The sequence below is a fragment of the Papio anubis genome, chromosome 5 (assembly GCF_008728515.1).
Source record: "Papio anubis isolate 15944 chromosome 5, Panubis1.0, whole genome shotgun sequence".
Taxonomy (NCBI): Eukaryota; Metazoa; Chordata; class Mammalia; order Primates; family Cercopithecidae; genus Papio; species Papio anubis.
The window spans coordinates 164,975,890-164,994,040 of record NC_044980.1 but is presented as its reverse complement, the minus strand read 5'-3'; the positions used below and the strand labels follow the sequence as shown (position 1 = coordinate 164,994,040).

The window sequence follows — 18,151 nt, the reverse complement described above, 5'->3', positions numbered from 1 at the left end:
GGCCGGGCGCAGTGGCTCACAACTGTAATCCCAGCACTTTGGGAGGCTGAGGCAGGTGGGTTCGTTGAGCCCTGGAGTTCAAGACCAGTCTGGACAACATGGCGAAACCCCAACTCTATTTGAAAAAAAAAAAAACTGATCAGAGGCGGATTAGACAGGGCCCTGTAGGCCACTGAGGGTTTTCACAAGTGAAGTGAGGACCATCACAGGGACTTGACCTTTGAGAAACATGTTCTGACACGTCTTTTAAAAGGATCACTCTAGCTGCTATATTGAAAACAGATGGCAGCCGGGCGCGGTGGCTCAAGCCTGTAATCCCAGCACTTTGGGAGGCCAAGGCAGGCCGATCACTTGAGGTCAAGAGTTCAAGACCCGCCTGGCCAACATGGGTGAGACCCCATCTCTACTAAAAATACGAAAATTAGCTGTGTGTGGTGGTGCATGCCTGTAGTCCCAGTTACTCGGGAGGCGAGGGAATCGCCTGAGCCCTGGGGGCAGAGGTTGCAGTGAGCTGAGGTCGTGCCACTGCACTCCAGCCTGGGCAATAGAGCAAGGTTCTATCTCAAAAAATAAAATAAAATAAAATAAATGGCCGGGCATGGTGGCTCACACCTGTAATCCCAGCACTTTGGGAGGCCACAGCAGGCAGATCACCAGGTCAGGAGATCAAGACCATCCTTGCTAACATGGTGAAACCCCGTCTCTACTAAAATACAAAAAATTAGCCAGGTGTGGTGGCGGGCGCCTGTAGTCCCAGCTACTCAGGAGGGTGAGGCAGGAGAATCTATTGCACCTGGGAGGCAGAGGTTGCAGTGAGCCGAGATTGCACCACTGCACTCCAGCCTAGTGACATAGCAAGACTTCATCTCAAAAAATAAAGAGAACAAACAAATAAATTGCAGGATCAAGGCTGGTGCCAGGGACCAGTTACGAGGCTAAGAATAGGTGGTTCCCATTGAAATAAGGAGGAGAGGTTGAGACATCCCAGGCAGAGAAAATAGCCTCTGCAAAGGCACCTTTATGCTTTGCAGGTGCGCTAGGGATGAAGTGGCCAAAAGACAAGACCAGAAGGCGAGCCGAGCCCATGGCAGGTGCTGAGCAGGGAGGGAGTGGCATGACCAGAGTAGCATTTTTGAGCAAGCGTTCTGGCTGCTGTATGGAGGGCAGACTGGAGGGGCAGGACAGAGACCAGTTACAGCATCTGCCTCCCCTCCCCTGGCCCCAGCAAAGCCCCTTTCAGACCCTGGTGCAGAGGGTGTGGCTCCGTGAGGACATGGTGAAGCCGGGTGATGGAGCACTGCAGAGAAAGTCGCCTGCGTGAAACCTGTGGCTCGGTGAGGAAATCCTCACAGCCACTCCCTGACCCCACACCAGCCGGTGACTGCCTGCCTGGAAGACGTGGGCCTGTCTCTGAGCATTAACTGGGACAGCAGGTGCAGGCACCAACCTGGCTGTGAAGTGGGGGCTTTTTCTCTTTTCTTTCCAGTTCTTTCTCTCAAGCTGAGGGACAGGGTAGCACATTTACCTGGTCCAGCTCACCTGAGGGCCCAGATAGAAGGGAAACTGCACTCCTGGGGTTTTGAGCCCTCGGGCAGGCTAGATCCTGGGGTAGATGCTGGATTCTACCAGATGGTAGATTCACAGAGAATAGTGACTCTAGTGACCAGGACAGGTTGTCAAAAGCCTTCAAAAGCCAGCATCCTACATTCATTGATTCACTGGACAGCACCTTCAAGGAGCTAGTAAGTGCCAGGTGGTTCGGAGGCAGTCAAGGCCACTGCCCTCAAGAAGCTCATTGTGAATGGGGCCAGCGGGAAGGGGGCGTGAAGCAGCACACTCAGGCCACTGCCCACGTGGCTGGGCTGGCTTGGGGGAACTGTCTTCTTGAGTCTAGAAAAGTCGGCCCTGCCACCTGACCTCGGGGGAAGTGGAGGATGAGGAGAGGGCTGGAAATAGCAGACAAGCCTTGAGACATGCAGAGATGTCAGACTGAGCCTGACCAGGCCCTCGGGGGAGGACAGCCCTTCTTCCCCCGTCATCTTTTCTTTTCTCACTGCTGTGCCCCAACACACAGGAGAGCCTGGAGCCAAGTGGACAGAGTCCAGCATTGTCCATAGCCAGCTGTGTGATGCAGAGAAAGTCACTTAACATCTCTGAGCCTCTGTGTTCCTGCCCACAAAATGGGGGTGGCAGTACCCAGCTTGCAGGGCAGCTGTGTTGAGAGGGTTTCTGTGCTGTCTGTAGGCTGTGATAGGCCCTCATTGAGGCTGCTTCCTGCCCGATCTTCTGAACCATGAGCCTGCATCTTCTGTTTCTTTCCTGCTCTCTCTTCCTCTGTTCTCCTCATGCTTTCTCTATGCAGAGGGCAAGCGGCAGGGTTGTCCCCAGCCCAAAGGCCCTCCCATTTCCCTGTTACCCTCTGGCAGGGAGGATGAGTGGCCAGAGCATGGGCACAGAGCCAAGAAGCAGGACCCTTCACCCAGCTACAATGCCCTGTTCTGCTTTTTCACATCAAAAATCCAGACCGCATGGTTCTGACAAGGGGCTTCTGTGCTCCTTCTGGTTGCAGAGGCTGGAGTGCAGTGGTGTGCTGGTGGACACTTAACTACCAGCTCTCCAGTGGAGAAGCCCTGCTCTGTAGCAGTTACCAATTTCTGTGGTGTAAATACTCCCACCATGGCCAATTTCAAGCCAACGAGACACCACCCAACAGAGTGGGGAGAGATGCACAAAGTCATCTGTGTGCGCTGGTTCTCCCACGCTGCTCCACGATTGGGTGGTTTTTGGTTTGGTTTGGTTTGGTTTGGTTTGGTTTTTGTTTTTTTTGGGGGGTGGTGATGGGGGACGGAGTTTTGTTCTGTCACCCAGGCTGGAGTGCAGTGGTGCGATCTCAGGTCACTGCAACCTCTGCCTCCCAGGTTCAAGCGATTCTCGTGCCTCAGCCTCCTGAGTAGCTGGGACTACAGGCGCACGCTAGCATGCCCAGCTCGTTTTTGTATTTTTAGTAGAGACGAGATTTTGCTATGTTGGCCAGGCTGGTCTTGAACTCCTGACCTCAGGTGATCCACCCTCCTCGGCTTCCCAAAGCGCTGGGATTACAGATGTGAGCCACCACGCCCGGCCAACTGGGTGCATTTTGACACAAAATGTGGGGTTTCCTGGATATTTTAATGATTTATGGGAACAATAGGAAAGACTATTTTGAATCAGGACTTTTAGAATACCAGGGCCCTCCTATGACCACAAATGTCTGGGTGCCCTTCCCCCACATTTAGCCTGCTGCTCTAAAAGTCACCCAGCTGCCCGCTTCTCTCTGGAGTCTCTGAACTCAGATGCCCTTGCTATTTAAATCACCTGTATTCTGCATTATCTTTTCATTTATTTGTCAGATATGTCTTAGTGCTTAACCAGGGCTGCACGACTCCCAGGAAGCTGTCCACCCTGAATCCCGTGGCACGGCCTCCCTGAAGCACCCCTCTACTTCATTCCCTTCTGTTGCCACTGCCCTGGTCCAGGCCACCGTCACCTCTTCCTTGACAACTTCATGTCCTCCAACTACTCTCCTGCTTTCTTTCTTGTCAGCCTCTGATCCATTCTCCACATGGCAGTCAGAATTATCTTTTTAAAGATGTGACTCTTGTCATTCCTTTCTTAAAGCCCTTAAGTGGCTTTCTACTTCAAGGTTAAAAGCAACCCAACTTCTTTACTTGGCCCCGAAGGCCCTGCCTGATCTGACCCGTGCTTTCCTCGGGGACCTCACTCAGAACACTCTTTCCATGTACTTCCTCACCTAGCCTCCTTCCAGTCCCGAAGACCCCAAGTCCTTTCCCATCTCAGAATGTGCCTACACTGCTCTTCCCCGATTCTCCTTATGACCCCTCCTCCTCTCTCAGGTCCCTGTGTTATGTCACCTCCTTAAGGAGGTCTTGCCAGCCACCCCGTTTAATATAGCATTGTCTTTCCCCTTCATTTTCTGTCCCAGCATCGGGTTGTTTCCAGCAACTTATCATAAACTAATGCTTATATAATTCTATAGCTTATTAATTATATATACTTATGTACTTGTCTGTCTCTGTGACTAGATTGAGTTACTTGAGGCTGGGAGTCATAGCTGTTTTATTCACCGTTATACTCTTTAGAGTGTCTGGAACATCACTGGTGATTTCATAGATTAGTAGGTGAGTGATTTTGGATGGATGATGAGATGGTTGATGGATGATGGTGTTTAATTGGATAGATCATGAGTGGATAGATGGTTGAATGGATGGCAGATAGATGAATGTTTGGTTGGATGGATGATGGATGGATGGATAATGGAGGACAGATGGATGGATGGATGGATGGACAGACGGACGGACAAGTGGATGGATGGACAGATGGATGGAGGAATGGCTAAGTATGAATGAATGAGCTTTCCCACTAGGCTGTGAACATCTTCAGGGCAGGTACCATATCTTAATCGACTCAAACCCCAGTGCCTGCACAGAATAGCACTTGGTCAATTTTGGTGGTTGAGTAAGCACATGAATAGAAGAACGAATAGATCAAGTCACCCTTGAGACGAGTCCTGTAACTGCTTCTTTTTTATTTGGAATGTCCTCTTAACCCGCCCTACTGCTCTGGCTCCTGCTCTTTCAAGCATGGTGGTGGCCAGATGTCATGTCTGTTTCCTATCCACAGGGGGTGACCAAACCTCAGTGGACCCCATGGTCCTGGAGCAGTACGTGGTGGTGGCCAACTACCAGAAACAGGAGAGTTCGGAGATCAGCCTCAGCGTGGGGCAGGTGGTGGACATCATCGAGAAGAATGAGTCAGGTGGGGACCTAGACCATCTCCCTCTCCCACTACCCTGTCACCAGGCCCCTAGGACAGGAAACATTTGGAAACTCAGAAACTGAAGTGGCCGGTCCAGACTGGCCAGTTCCCATAGATCCGGCCCAGGGTTTCCGAGAAAGAGGACTCTGTTTAATCACTGTGCTCGAATATCCCACCTAGTCACCACTCACCATTATCCTGTTGGTTCAGATGGTACCGATTTGTTCTGACGTTCGCATTTTATAAACATTCCTTCTGCAAGTTCTAAAGTACTTGCAGATACAGTCCAGCATTCACTGGAAATGTGCGCTGTTGATTTGCCTTTGCTTACCCGTGGGAGTCTTCAAGAAGGCTCGATCGCTCTGGGCTCTAATGGGACAGACACATTCCCTGTCCCCTTAGCCTACCTGCCCATCACAGGGACCACTGGTCATGGACACTGGCTGGGTCTGGGACAGAATGTGGTATGATTGAGCCACTTAACCTGGATTTCCATCGGAATTCCACATTTCACAGTAGTTCAGGTGGCTTCATTCTCTGACTGTTAGTTTTCTTATCTACAGAATAAAAACTTCTGCTGTGAAGAGTGATTGTAAAGATTAAGTGAGATGATATACTGCTTAAACTTGTGCTTAGCACACAGTAGATGCTCCAAAAAATGTGGGTTTCCTTCCCCTTTGCCTTCCTTAGCTACAAAGCAGCCATCGCACCCCATTGAAGGCGAAGAGCAGGAAATAAGCAGATCCTCCCTGGGAAAATGCAGTGGAAACCAGTGGGTTTGTTGTGGCTGACATGTGATGTTAGCTAATCATATCATTAGTGGGTCAGTCTCTGTGACAGCCCAATGGCTAGTTGAGGTCCAAAGAATGGGAAGGGCGATGTTTCCAACATCATCTGGATGATGGTGGCATTAGTCATGAGACCAGCGCCAGCCAGGCAAACTTCCTTCGTTACTCAACATAGGAGTTGCCATCCCTGCTTCACAGCTGATACAACCATGACTCCAAGTGACTCAGTCACTCACCCCACATCGCACAACAGGCTGCAGAACCGGAATTCCAAACCAACTCCAGCAGCCCCCAAGGCCATGTGACTTTCCAATTCCTGAGAATGAGTATATGCAGATTATGTGCTGTGGCTAGGACATACCATGGGGATGTAAAGGCAGGAGCACTCACTGCCCTCGGCCCCCAGCTTGCAGGAAGTCAGGAAGCTTCCCAGGTGACTGGGAAGAAGAGTAGGGGCCAGGAAGAGTGTTGGTATGTGCAGAGGGCAGCAAAAAGAAGGGAGAGGGTGAGTGGGTACCTCTTCAAGTAGCCAACACACTGATGACATTTATTTTCAATTATATTGTACTTATTCAAGTAATATATGGATACATTATTCTTAGAAGATTAATGATAAAACTAAAATCTATTTTTTCTACCAGCTTCAACCCTAACCCCCTTTCTGAACCCCAGATAACCCTTCTATCCGTTAGGTATGAATCTTTCTTGAAAATGTTATATACACTTGTGTGTATGTGTACGTGTGCATACATGTGAATACATACACTCACACATACACATATTCATACATATATACTTGTACATATACGCAAACACATCATATTTTGTATGTATATGTATGTATTTTGTGGGTTTTTTAAAAACCCAGTGGTGTCATTGTATACATTTTGATCTGCAACTTTTTTTAGTTGCTGTCTAGCTCCTCTGATACTTTTTCACATCTGCGTAGTATTCAATGCCCGAGTGAGCCATGTTCATATATTCGTATTTGTACTCCAGTGTGAACATGTCTGTGTGCATGTCAGTGTTTCTTTAGGTTAGATTCCAAGAAGTGAAACAGCTGGACCCTAAGATACACATATTTTATTTATTTAGTTTTTTTGGAGATAGAGACTTGCTATGTTGCCCCAGCTGGAGTGCAGTGGCACGATCTCAGCTCCCTGCAACCTCTACCTCCCGGGTTCAAGTGATTCCCCTGTCTCAGCCTCCCAAGTAGCTGGGACTACAGGCACACGCCACCATGCCTGGCCAAGTTTTGTATTTTTAGTAGAGACGGGGTTTCACCATACTGGTCAGGCTGGTCTCAAACTCCTGACCTCAGGTGATCCACCCACCTTGGCCTCCCAAACTGCTGGGATTACAGGTGTGAGCCACTGTACCTAGCCAAGACACACATACTTTAAATTTTAAGATACCACCAACTTATCTGCTTCCAAAACAGTGGCTGTTTTGATTTATCCTCCCTCCAGCAGTTTGTGAGGCATTAGTGAAAATGGTTAAGAGCACAGAGACAGCCTGGGTTTGAATCCTGGCTCTGCCACTTTCTATGTTTGTGACTTTGAGAGAGTCGCTAAGCCTCAGCTTCCCCATCTGTAAAATGGTAGCAATAATAATACACACCTCATAAGGCTATGGTGAAGATCTAGCAAGCTAGGAGTGGACGTGCAGCCCTCAGGACAGTATCTGACACATTGTTGTCATTGCTGTCATTGTGTTATGACAGTTTCCTTATCTTCATACAAATATTTACCAATACGAATCTTTAGAAAATCGTAGAACCGCCGTGCGTGAGCCACCGCGCCTGGCCAACAGCACGTATTTATTATCTGATAGTCTGTGGGTCAGAAGTTCAGCATGGTCTCACTGACCTAAAATCAAGGGATCGACAGGGCCCCATTGCTTTCTTCAGGTTCCGAATAGGATCTGTTTCCTTGCCTTTTCCAGATCCTGGAAGCCGCCTTGGCTCACGGCCCCTTCTTCCTTCTTCATTGCCAGCAACGTTGCACCTTTGTGTCTTTCCTCAACAGCCACATCTCCCCATGACTCCTGCCTCCTTCTGGCATATTAAGGAGCCCTGGAATTACATTAAGCCCACCCAGAGAATCTGGGATAAACTCCCTATTTTTAGGTCAGCAGATTAGCAACCTTCATACCCTAGTGCCACGTAACTTAATATATTTACAGGTTTGAGGGATTCGGACACGGACATCTTTGCGGGACGAGGGTCATTATTGTCCCTACCACAGGTCCCATGCAGGCCCTTGTCGTTAGGCAATGTCTGAGCCTGGGTCAGAGGCCTCTGAAGCAGATGCTAAATCTGCGTGCGTCTCAGATAAGGGCAGTGCCTTTAGCATCCAACAGCCCTGTGCACGCATCGCCACTCTACCACAAGCCACGTGAACTTGGACAAATCGGTTTGCCTCTTTGAGCCTCAGTTTCCTCATGTGTGCAGTTGGGATGATAATGTGAAGATTGTATTTAATGCGAGTAAAATGATGGGTGCATCACACATCTTAGTGAAGGTGAACGTTCATTTTTTTTTTTTTTTTTTTTTTTTTTTTTGAGATGGGGGTCTCACTCTGTCACCCGAGCTGGAGTGCAGTGGCACAATCATAGCTCACTGCAACCTTGACCTCCTGGGCTCAGGTGATCCTCCCAACTCAGCCTCCCGAGTAGATGGGGTTACAAGCATGCACCACCATGCCTGGCTAATTTTTAAATTTTTCACGCAGACAGGGTTTTGTCATGTTGCCCAAGCTGGTCTTGAACTCCTGGCCTCAAGCAATCCACCCAAAGTGCTGGGATTACAGGCATGAGCCACCGTGCCCGGCCTCTTTATTGTTGTCATTTAAGATGACTTTACTCTTCCCTGTCCCAGGCTCAGGAGCAAGTTTCTGGACTTACTTTTAGCAGTTAGCAGGTAACATTGGTAGTTGTGTTCTACCATTAAAATGGTAACTTTAGCCTTACCCTGTGCAATTGTTACGTTCTGACCCCGTGGCCTCATGCTTGACGCAACTAACATCATTCTGCACTCTCGCTTCCCCAGGTTGGTGGTTCGTCAGCACTGCTGAGGAGCAAGGCTGGGTCCCCGCAACGTGCCTCGAAGGCCAGGATGGGGTGCAGGATGAGTTTTCTCTGCAGCCTGAAGAAGGTAGGGAGGAGCTCGAGCCTTTGCTCGCTGGGGAGGACCTGTGCAGTCATCGCCTATACTGGGTTATCTTTCACCCAGTCTCTTCTTGAGGCCTCTGTCTCTGCTTCTCAGCAGCTCACTGGCTCAGGCTCCATGGCCTGTGAACCAGAAACCAGGCCATGGTATTAGGGCTGAGGGGCAAGCCCGCCCTCTCTTAGGGGCCTTTGGTAGCAACCTAGGTGAGCCTTCCCAGAGCTCAAGCCCTAACCCTTTCATGGGACCCCAGGAGGGCCCCAGCCTGATCCTCAAAAACAGTTCACTATTTCTGCCTAGAATTATTTGGTGGCCAAGGTGCTGGAGCTGCTTCAGCTCATTTGCAAGACATTTGGCCCCATCTGTTTAAAAACCTCTGCTTTCTCTGTGGGTTGAAGTGGCCCTGACCAGGGGTCCCCCTCCACTCACCCACAGACACACGTCCGTTGTTGCCCAGAGAACCTTCCCTACACATGTCCTGAATGGTGATTCCTGCCATGCCAGAAACGCTAAGTCCCAACCAACTCCCTTTCCCCCCGTAGAAAGATTCCTAAAAGTAGGGCCTTTAGTGAGTTCACTTCACTCGTCACCAGGGGCTTAAGAATCAGACACACCTGAATTTTAATCTCAGCTGTACCACTTCCTGGTTGAGTGATCTTGGGCCAGTAATTTAACCTCTCTAAGCCTCAGCCTCTCGTCTAAAAATCGAAACAGTGATATCTTCATCATGGGATTTTTGAAAAAATTAAATGAGATCCACCTGCAAAGAACCTAGAACAGTAAGTGACCAGTGACAGTTATTATTGTATCAGCAGTACCTTACCTAGAGTTGAGTTTTTTTGGCTTTTAGTTGACTGTTACGAGAAAGCACAGAGCCACGTATAGCGTATCTTTATCAGAAAAGAGGGTGAGGAGAAGGGGGTTGTTTCTATGCTCAAAGGTTAGCAAAACACTGACATATGGTTTTCCATCGAGTTGTATTACAGCCAGCGCCCCTCAGAGTAAAATATCTGTTGGTTTGCTCTGTGTGTGTGAGGCCCGCCAGGCACTAGGCAGGGATAACACGGGGTTACCGCCAGAATCAATTCAGATTAAGGGGTAGTGATGTGGTGCGTGGAAACTAGAACCCCTGAGATGCTGAATGATGACCACCATGACAGCACCTCTGTCAGGCACTCATTGCTGTCCCGTTTTACAGATGAGGAAATATCTGAGAGGTAGGGAGACTTGCCCAGGGTCACACAGCTAGAAGATGGTGGGAGCGAGACCACATTTTCTTGAGTGTGTACATTTGTTTTCTTCCCCGGACCACAGGTAGTACTTTTATTTATTTATGTATTTTATTATTTTTTTTTTTTTGAGACAGTCTTTCTCAGTCGCCCAGGCTGAAGTGCAGTGGCACAATCTCAGCTCACTGCAACCTCTGCCTCCTGGGTTCAAGCGATTCTCCTGCCTCAGCCTCTCGAGTAGCTGGGATTACAGGCGTGCACCACCACGCCCAGCTAGTTTTCATGTTTTCAGTAGAAACGGTGTTTTGCCATGTTGGCCAGGCTGATCTCAAACTCCTGACCTCAAGTGATCCGCCCACCTTGGCCTCTCAGCGTGCTGGGATTATGGGATTACAGGCATGAGTGACTTCGCCTGGTCCTTTTTTTTTTTTTTTTTTGAGATGGGGTCTCGCTCTGTCACTCAGGCTGGATGCAGTGGCACAATCATGGCTCACTGCAACCTTGAACTCTTGGACTCAAGTGATCTTCCCACCTCAGCCTAGCACCTCTTTATAATCATGCTAGGAATGGAACTATGTCTACTAGAAGCCTCTTCACCCAAGTTCACGGTTAGTACTCTGGATCTTGGTCTTCCTAAGATGCCTGGGGCTTGGAATTGACTCAGAGGTAATGCTCTCCTGGATGGGGACATGTGCTTGGTGCCACCTTTGCCTCTACACATTGTGGTGCTTTCTTCTCACCTGTGCCCTCTGCCCTTCCTCCCACATGCTGCCCATCCAGTCTCATGGAGGTATTGGTCTCTGCCCCGGCCTGTGGGCCGCCGCCGGACTCTGGGGGACTTGTATGCCATCAGCTGGCGTCAAGGTGCCTACCTCGGAGTTTTCTTCCCCGTTTGGTGTTTGGAGCCAGGTCCCTGCACCTGCATGAGCCTCCCTGCTCTGGGACCGCCCGTGCCTGTTGCATGTGAGAAACAGTGATCTCATCTGTCTTGTATGACATGTATGTTGTTGGCATGTGGGTTTGGGAGGAGCGAGCCTTGGGTGTTTCTTGGCCTTGGGGCTCTAAAGTTTCTCAGGTTAAAAAATGATGCCTGTATGTTTCTATAAGGCTGAACCAGACCTGTTCCTTCATTCAGGCTCATTTGAGTTGCAAGGGAAAGAAATCCATGTAAACCAGGTTAAGCAAAAGGGGAAGTGTATTGACTTATATCACTAAAAAGCCCAGGGTAGGGCTAGCTTCAAGCAGAGCTGGATCTGGGGATTTGAAACTCTCATCAGGACCTGGAACTCTCTCACCACCTCTCTGCTTGTTGGCACCATTCTCTCGTGATGACAGCAATTCCAAGTACCTTTCAGGGACATCACCAAAGAAAGAGCTTCTCCTTCAACACAAGTCCTAGGATTGTTTCCAGCTGACCCACTAGGGTCACTTGCCATCCATAAAACCAGTCACAGAGGCCGGGAGTTGCAACGCTTTGGCCAGGCCGGGGTCCCACACCTACTGCTTCCCTCCAGGAGGGGGTGAGCTTGGCCTCACCTAAGCCATGGGGACAAAGGCTGGTAGCACCACCAGAAGAAGGGCAAATGCACACTAGGAAGGAAGGCCCCGCAGGCCTGCAGTCTGCAAGGTCTTCCGCCCTCTGCCGTGTGTGCAATCACTGAGCAATCCATGGATCCCAGAGAGGAACTCAGGTGGTAGAAAATCTGCCCGTGCAACTCAGCTGAAGGGTGCGGGGCTGCAGGAGTCCAGGCTCATACGACTGACTGCCCTCATTCCGGGACCCAGGTGGCACCCTTTCCCACCCGAACCAAACAGAGCTTCTGTGCACCTGGATTCTTCCGTCCACCCCTCCCAGCCCAGCAGCCCAGCCTGCAACTTCCGTGAAGCAGGGGAACAGCGGACTGTGCTGAGCACAGGGTATGTGCAGCTCGAGTCAGCTCAGCCCCCGCTGAGCAGGTCAGCAGGCCAGATCAATACATAAATAAACGCCCTGTGTGTTTGCCGCCTCCCTCTGTACCAGCTGGGCAGGCCGTGGACGGCGTGTGGTGTTTTCCCAAAGAGATAGCGTCTGCAGCAGCATCTTAACCATGACACCAGGCCACAGCTGGCTCAGGCACTCGCTAGGGCCAGAAAAGTAACCAAAACAGGAGGGCCCTTTCCTCTCCTTGCCGGGCTCCCTTGAGACACACATCCATTTTTCTCCATTTCAGCTGCCAGAGCAGATAACATTGGGGGTGGGAGCTGTTCTAGTTCTGTGGGACACCCTGCCAGTGAGCAACCTGCCCCGCCGAGCCCAGGCCCTCCAGGGCTACTGTGGGAGGGACGCAGCTGGGGGCAGCTCTCAGGGAGGAGGGTGAGGCCGTAAGGATGGTCCCACCGTTTCAGGGGCCGGGGGACTGCAGAGTGGGGTAGAAGGCGTCCCAGTCACACGAATGAAAGTTGAAGCTTCGAGCATCGTTGGATTCAAAGACTTGAACATAATTAATAAAAGTGAAAATCAGCTACCGGCAAGGTCATGAAAATCACGAACTGTGTCTTCCTCGGTAGTGATTTCAGCCTGAAACCCTCCACTGCCAAAGTTCAGCTTCTCCCTGAACTCTCCACCAGTAAGAGCTGGTAAGGAGCCACAGACAGCTTAACCCCCTCTGTGTGAGCGAGGTGGCTCCCATCAGGCCTTCAGGTCTTGCTCATTTACTGCATATTGACTGATTTGCTCAACACTCCAAGCACCATGCCCAGTGCTGGAGACATGGGAATGAACAAGACAGACAAAGCCCTGCCTTCCTGGAGCTCATATTCCAGCAAAGGAAACAGACACACACTCACGAAACACAATAAATAAGTCAAATATATGTTGAGTTACAAGGTAATTCCTGGTGTGGGTGGGGGGCAATAAACAGGGATAAGGGGGATGAGAATGCCATGGATGGGAATACTGTAGAAGCAGGTGAGGCGTGAGGCTGAGTGTGTGGCGCTGAGGAGTTTCAGAGGGATCGAGACCTGCCCTTTGTCCTGTGTTCTGTTGCTGCTTGCACAGGGCTGTCCAGGGCTAGGTCAGGGCCAGGGGGGTGCCCAGAAATCTCTGAAGGAAATCTTCCCTCCAATGGGCAAGGGCATCCCAGGCCTCTTGGTGTCCTCTTCTGACCCCAGCTTCCTTTTGTCCCCACAGAGGAGAAGTACACGGTCATCTACCCGTACACAGCTCGGGACCAGGATGAAATGAACCTGGAGAGAGGGGCTGTGGTGGAGGTCATCCAGAAAAACCTGGAAGGCTGGTGGAAGATCAGGTACCAGCTGCCGCCTCCCACTGTTGCTGGGTGGGTTTGGGGCCACATGGGCTCCGGCTTCACAGAGGTCAGTCAGTGATTGCATCTGGGTGAAGTTTCTGCCTGAACCATAAAAGGATACTTCTCTGTGTTGTTTGGCCTCCCTCCCTGCCCATATCCTTCCCTAAAAGTCCGTAATAAGCAAAACTTTCTGCAAACACACTGAACCACAGATAGCAGCAACCCTGTTAAGCAAGGCTGGTTTTCACCTCCAGATGTTTCTCATAATGGGGAATTGGAGGCCGAAACTGCCCCATGTGAGTGACAGCCCCCTTCAGCCCCATACTGAGAACAAGATGGTGCATAAACGCTCAAGGACTGTAATTCATCCTAGGCTAATAATCTGCCCTCATCTCTCAAAGTCCGTTGGTAAAAGCAGGGCATCTGCATTCCAAACACCTTTGACAGCCCTTTCACCTATGTGATGAAATCAGAGCCTCCCAGGCAGGCAGGGTGGCCAACTGGTCCTCACCTTGCCTGGGACTTCCCCAGTTTTAGTAATGAAAGTCCTGGGAACCCCTCCTGGATCACCCCCAATAGGCAGGGTGTGACCGCAGGAAATTAGGGCAAGAGAGGAAGCCAAGGTCCCTGCGATCTAGTGTCTGCGCCGTGATGTGTGGCGGGACATTTGGGCCATTTCCAGGAGGCTGAGCACGTAGCACTGCATTCATTCATTCATTCATTCATTCAACAAACACCAAGAATCTCTGCTGGGCCCAGCCCTGTTCTGGGAGCTGAGAAGTCGACAGTGATTAAGACACAGGAGGTCACACCACCCGGTGCAGAAGACAGACTCATAAACAGTGATAGAGCAGGTGGTTGGCCATGTTGGAGGGATGCATGGGGACTTCGGTACACAGAAGAGGGGCTTCTCAGCCTGGGGATCAAGAAGCCTTCCTGAGGGAGATCTCAGAACTTAAATTTGAAGAAGGATAATGATAGTAATAGTGTATTAGTCTGTTTTCATGCTGCTGATAAAGATATACCCAAGACTGGGAAGAAAAAGAGGTTTAATTGGATTTACAGTTCCACATGGCTGGGGAGGCCTCAGAATCATGGCGGGAGGCAAAAAGTACTTCTTACATAGCATCGGCAAGTGAAAATGAGGAAGAAGCAGAAGTGGAAACGCCTAATAAACCCATCAGGCCGGGCGCGGTGGCTCACGCCTGTAATCCCAGCACTTTGGGAGGCCGAGGCGGGTGGATCACAAGGTCAGGAGATCGAGACCATGGTGAAACCCCGTCTCTACTAAAAATAGAAAAAATTAGCCGGGCGCAGTGGCGGGCGCCTGTAGTCCCAGCTACTTGGGAGGCTGAGGCAGGAGAATGGCGTGAACCCGGGAGGTGGAGCTTGCAGTGAGCCGAGATTGCGCCACTGCACTCCAGCCTGGGCGACAGAGCAAGACTCCGTCTCAAAAAAAAAAAAAATAAATAAACCCATCAGATCTCATGAGACTTACTCACTATCATGAGAACAGCACAGAAAGACCGGCCCCCATGATTCAGTTACCTCCCCCTGAGTCCCTCCCACAACACGTGGGAATTCTGGGAGATACAATTCAAGTTGAGATTTCAATGGGGACACAGCCAAACCATATCAAATAGCAAACATGGGCCGGGCACAGTGGCTCATGCCTGTAATCCCAGTACTTTAGGAGGTAAGGCAGGAGGATCACTCGAGGCCGGGAATTCAAGACCAGCCCAGGCAACATAGCAAGATCCCATCTCTGCATAAAAACCTTTTAAATTAGCCAGACATGTGATGCGTGCCTGTAGTCCCAGCTACCCAGGAGGCTGAGGCAGGAGGATCACAGCCCAGGAGTTTGAAGCTGTGATGAGCTATGATGGTGCCACTCCAGCCTGGGCAACACAGCAAGACCCTGTCTCTAAAATTTAAAGACTTTAATTTTTTTAAAACTTTTTTAAAAGGATAACAAACATATATTGAATAGTATGTTATCTTGCTGCATAATAAATTGTCCCAAAACTTAGTGGCTCTGGAATTCAACAGTGGCTTAACTAGACTCAAGGTCACTCCCGAGGTTGTAGTTAGGATGTCAGTAAGGGCTGCAGTCATCTCAAGATTTGGCTGACGCTAGAAAGTGACGGTCAGGATTTCAGCCCATTCCCTTCTCACCCCAGAGCCCACTCAGCACTGCACATCACCTCCCATCTTATGGCTCTGTGTCCCCAAACAATGAACTGTGTCAAACTGAGGGTGTGGGTTATATACAGCCTGGCACTTTCTAATTAGGCTATTCCCTCTCAGAGCGTATTTTAAGATTGATAGACACAAACTGCAGATTTCTACCTAAATGTAGAGATTGGGAGAGATGTACCCAACTGGCTGTCACAGCTGGTGTGACTGACTGCAGCACACCCCTGGTCTAGATTGACCCCTCTGGTCATTGCTGTTAAAACTGAATTCTGGCCAGGTGTGGTGGCTCATGCCTGTAATCCCAACATTTTGGGAGGCTGAGACAGGAAGATCACTTGAGCCCAGGAGCTCGAGACCAGCCTGGGCAACATAGCAAGACCCCATCTCTACAAGAAATAAGAAATAAATAGCTGGGCATGGGGATGTGTACCTGTGATTCCAGCTACATAGGAGACTGAGATGGAAGGATCGCGTGAGCCCAGGAGTTCACGGCTGCAGTGAGCTATGATCGCACCACTGCACTCTGACCTGGGTGACAGGGAGACCCTATCTCAAAAACTGAATCTCTCCTGCAGAGGATTAAGTGATGATGACACTCACTGAATTCCCTTTTGGGAGGACACTGAGCTGGTCTGTCAGGGTATCAATCACTCTGTGTTTAGAGATGGCCAGCTGGCGCTTGGCAAGCCCTGGACCCATCCCTCAACCTGCTAATCCCATATGAAAACATGTTTAATCTCCGTGTTAACCAGTATGAACAGATCTCCATCTGTCTATGCCAGGCTGTGGGTGGCCCCAGAGCTGGGACTGCTGGGAAGGGGCAGCAAAGCACAGAGATTCAGAGCACAGGCTGGTGCCCTGCTGGCTGGGTGGGATGTGGTAGGTGCTGTGAGAGGGGCAAGTAGAGGCCGGGTTGGAAAGGCCTTGAAAATGCCAAGCTGAGGGCTTAGGCATCATCAAGAGGAAATACACAGTGTGCCAACCTCTGGCCCTGGGCAGTCACGACCCTTCGTTCCTGCTTCCTGGGACCTGTTGTGTGATTCCCAGTAGGAGCGAGGCTTCTTCCTTTGCGCCTGGCGGAGCAGTTTGACAGCATCCTTCCTCCTCCTCACAGGTACCAGGGCAAAGAAGGCTGGGCCCCCGCCTCCTACCTAAAGAAGAACAGTGGGGAGCCCTTGCCCCCGAAGCCAGGCCCCGGCTCACCCTCCCACCCAGGTGCCCTTGACTTGGATGGTGTTTCCCGGCAGCAGAACGCAGTGGGCAGGGAGAAGGAGCTGCTCAGCAGCCAGAGGGATGGGCGGTTTGAAGGCCGCCCAGTGCCCGACGGCGACACCAAGCAGAGTGAGTGACACCCGCCCCAGCTTCTAACACTCGGGACCCCCTGTGTGCCAGCTCTGTGCTCAAGGCTTCTCACATCATCCCTCATCCTCACAGTAGCCCAGCTGCTCCCTCATCCTCTAGATTAGAAAACAGACACCCAGAAACCCTGGGTAACTTGTTCCAGATCTTTCAGCCCGTGAATTGCAGAATCTGAGTCAAGAGGCATTGCTGGCTGGGCGCGGTGGCTCACACCTGTAGTCCTAGCACTTTGGGAGACCGAGGTGGGTGGATCACCGGAGGTCAGGAGTTCAAGACCAGCCTGGCCAACATAGTGAAACTCCATCTCTACTAAAAATACAAAAATTAGCAAGGCGTGGTGGCGGGTGCCTGTAATCCTAGCTACTCGGGAGGCTGAGGCAGGAGAATCACTTGAACCCGGGAGGCGGAGGTTGCAGTGAGCCGAGATCGTGCCATTGCACTCCAGCCTGGGTGACAAGAGCAAAACTCCATTTAAAAAAAAAAGGAAAAAAAAGGGAGGCGTTGCTTTCCTATCCCAGGTTGCGTTCTTTCTGCTATCTCACAGTGGTCACACTGGCTACTGTTTTGCAAGCACCTGCTACATGCCAGAAACCTTCTAATTAGTGTAATTGACTCCTCATAACTACCTTTGAGGAAATTACTACTTTTTATGTTTTACAGATTGGGAGTCTGAAGGGTGAGAGGGTGTGCCCAAGGGCCCCAGCTAGCAGACAGCAGGGGCGGGGACTTGAACCTGGGGAGTGCTGTGCTCTCTACTACTCCGTGTGGCCTTGTTTCTAAGCCAGAGAAAGAAGATGACCCTGTGGGCTTTACTCCAACACAGTGCCTCTCCCAGCTTGCTTTTCAAAGCCTCCTCATGTATATTTTACCATTTAATGTTTCCAACACACCTGAGAGTCGAGTTCACTACTGTTGTCGGCCTGGTCACACTGGCTACCATACCGTGTCTGCATGGGCACACTGGTGCCCGGGACTTATGTACAGTGCCCATGATCCTGTCTTGGTCATGCAGGGCAGGTGGACTCTGCTGTTGAGAACGGACTTCCAGCTAGCCACAGAGATGAGGCCGCTGCCCCTGGCTAGGCTTCTCCCAGCTGTTTTTAAGTGGCAGTGAACTTCTTGAGTCCCTCAACCAAGTTTCATACTTTGCTCAGCTGCCCTGAGAAGTCACTGATCATGTTTCCTCACATGCTGTGGCAAGAGTTCTGCCCGTCCCCGAGTTTATGTGATTCTAATCTGCCAATCATGGCCAAGAGGATAGGTGTATTCCCATCATCTCTAGAGGAGCAAATGAAAATCTGCAACCTCGAT

The 18,151-nt window shown here is 50.5% G+C and overlaps 1 protein-coding gene across 2 annotated transcripts in view; it reads left to right on the top strand.

Annotated features, from left to right (window-relative positions):
* Positions 1-18,151, top strand: part of SH3PXD2B (SH3 and PX domains 2B) — a 118,724-nt gene that overhangs the window by 83,874 nt on the left and 16,699 nt on the right. Inside the window, exons 7-11 of one of the 2 annotated variants that reach the window (XM_031666602.1) lie at positions 4,681-4,815; positions 8,653-8,757; positions 10,779-10,862; positions 13,168-13,285; positions 16,596-16,822. In XM_031666602.1, the coding sequence (XP_031522462.1) occupies positions 4,681-4,815; positions 8,653-8,757; positions 10,779-10,862; positions 13,168-13,285; positions 16,596-16,822 (669 nt within the window). The remainder of the gene's footprint in view (positions 1-4,680; positions 4,816-8,652; positions 8,758-10,778; positions 10,863-13,167; positions 13,286-16,595; positions 16,823-18,151) is intronic. The other variant, XM_031666603.1, reaches the window with a different exon arrangement.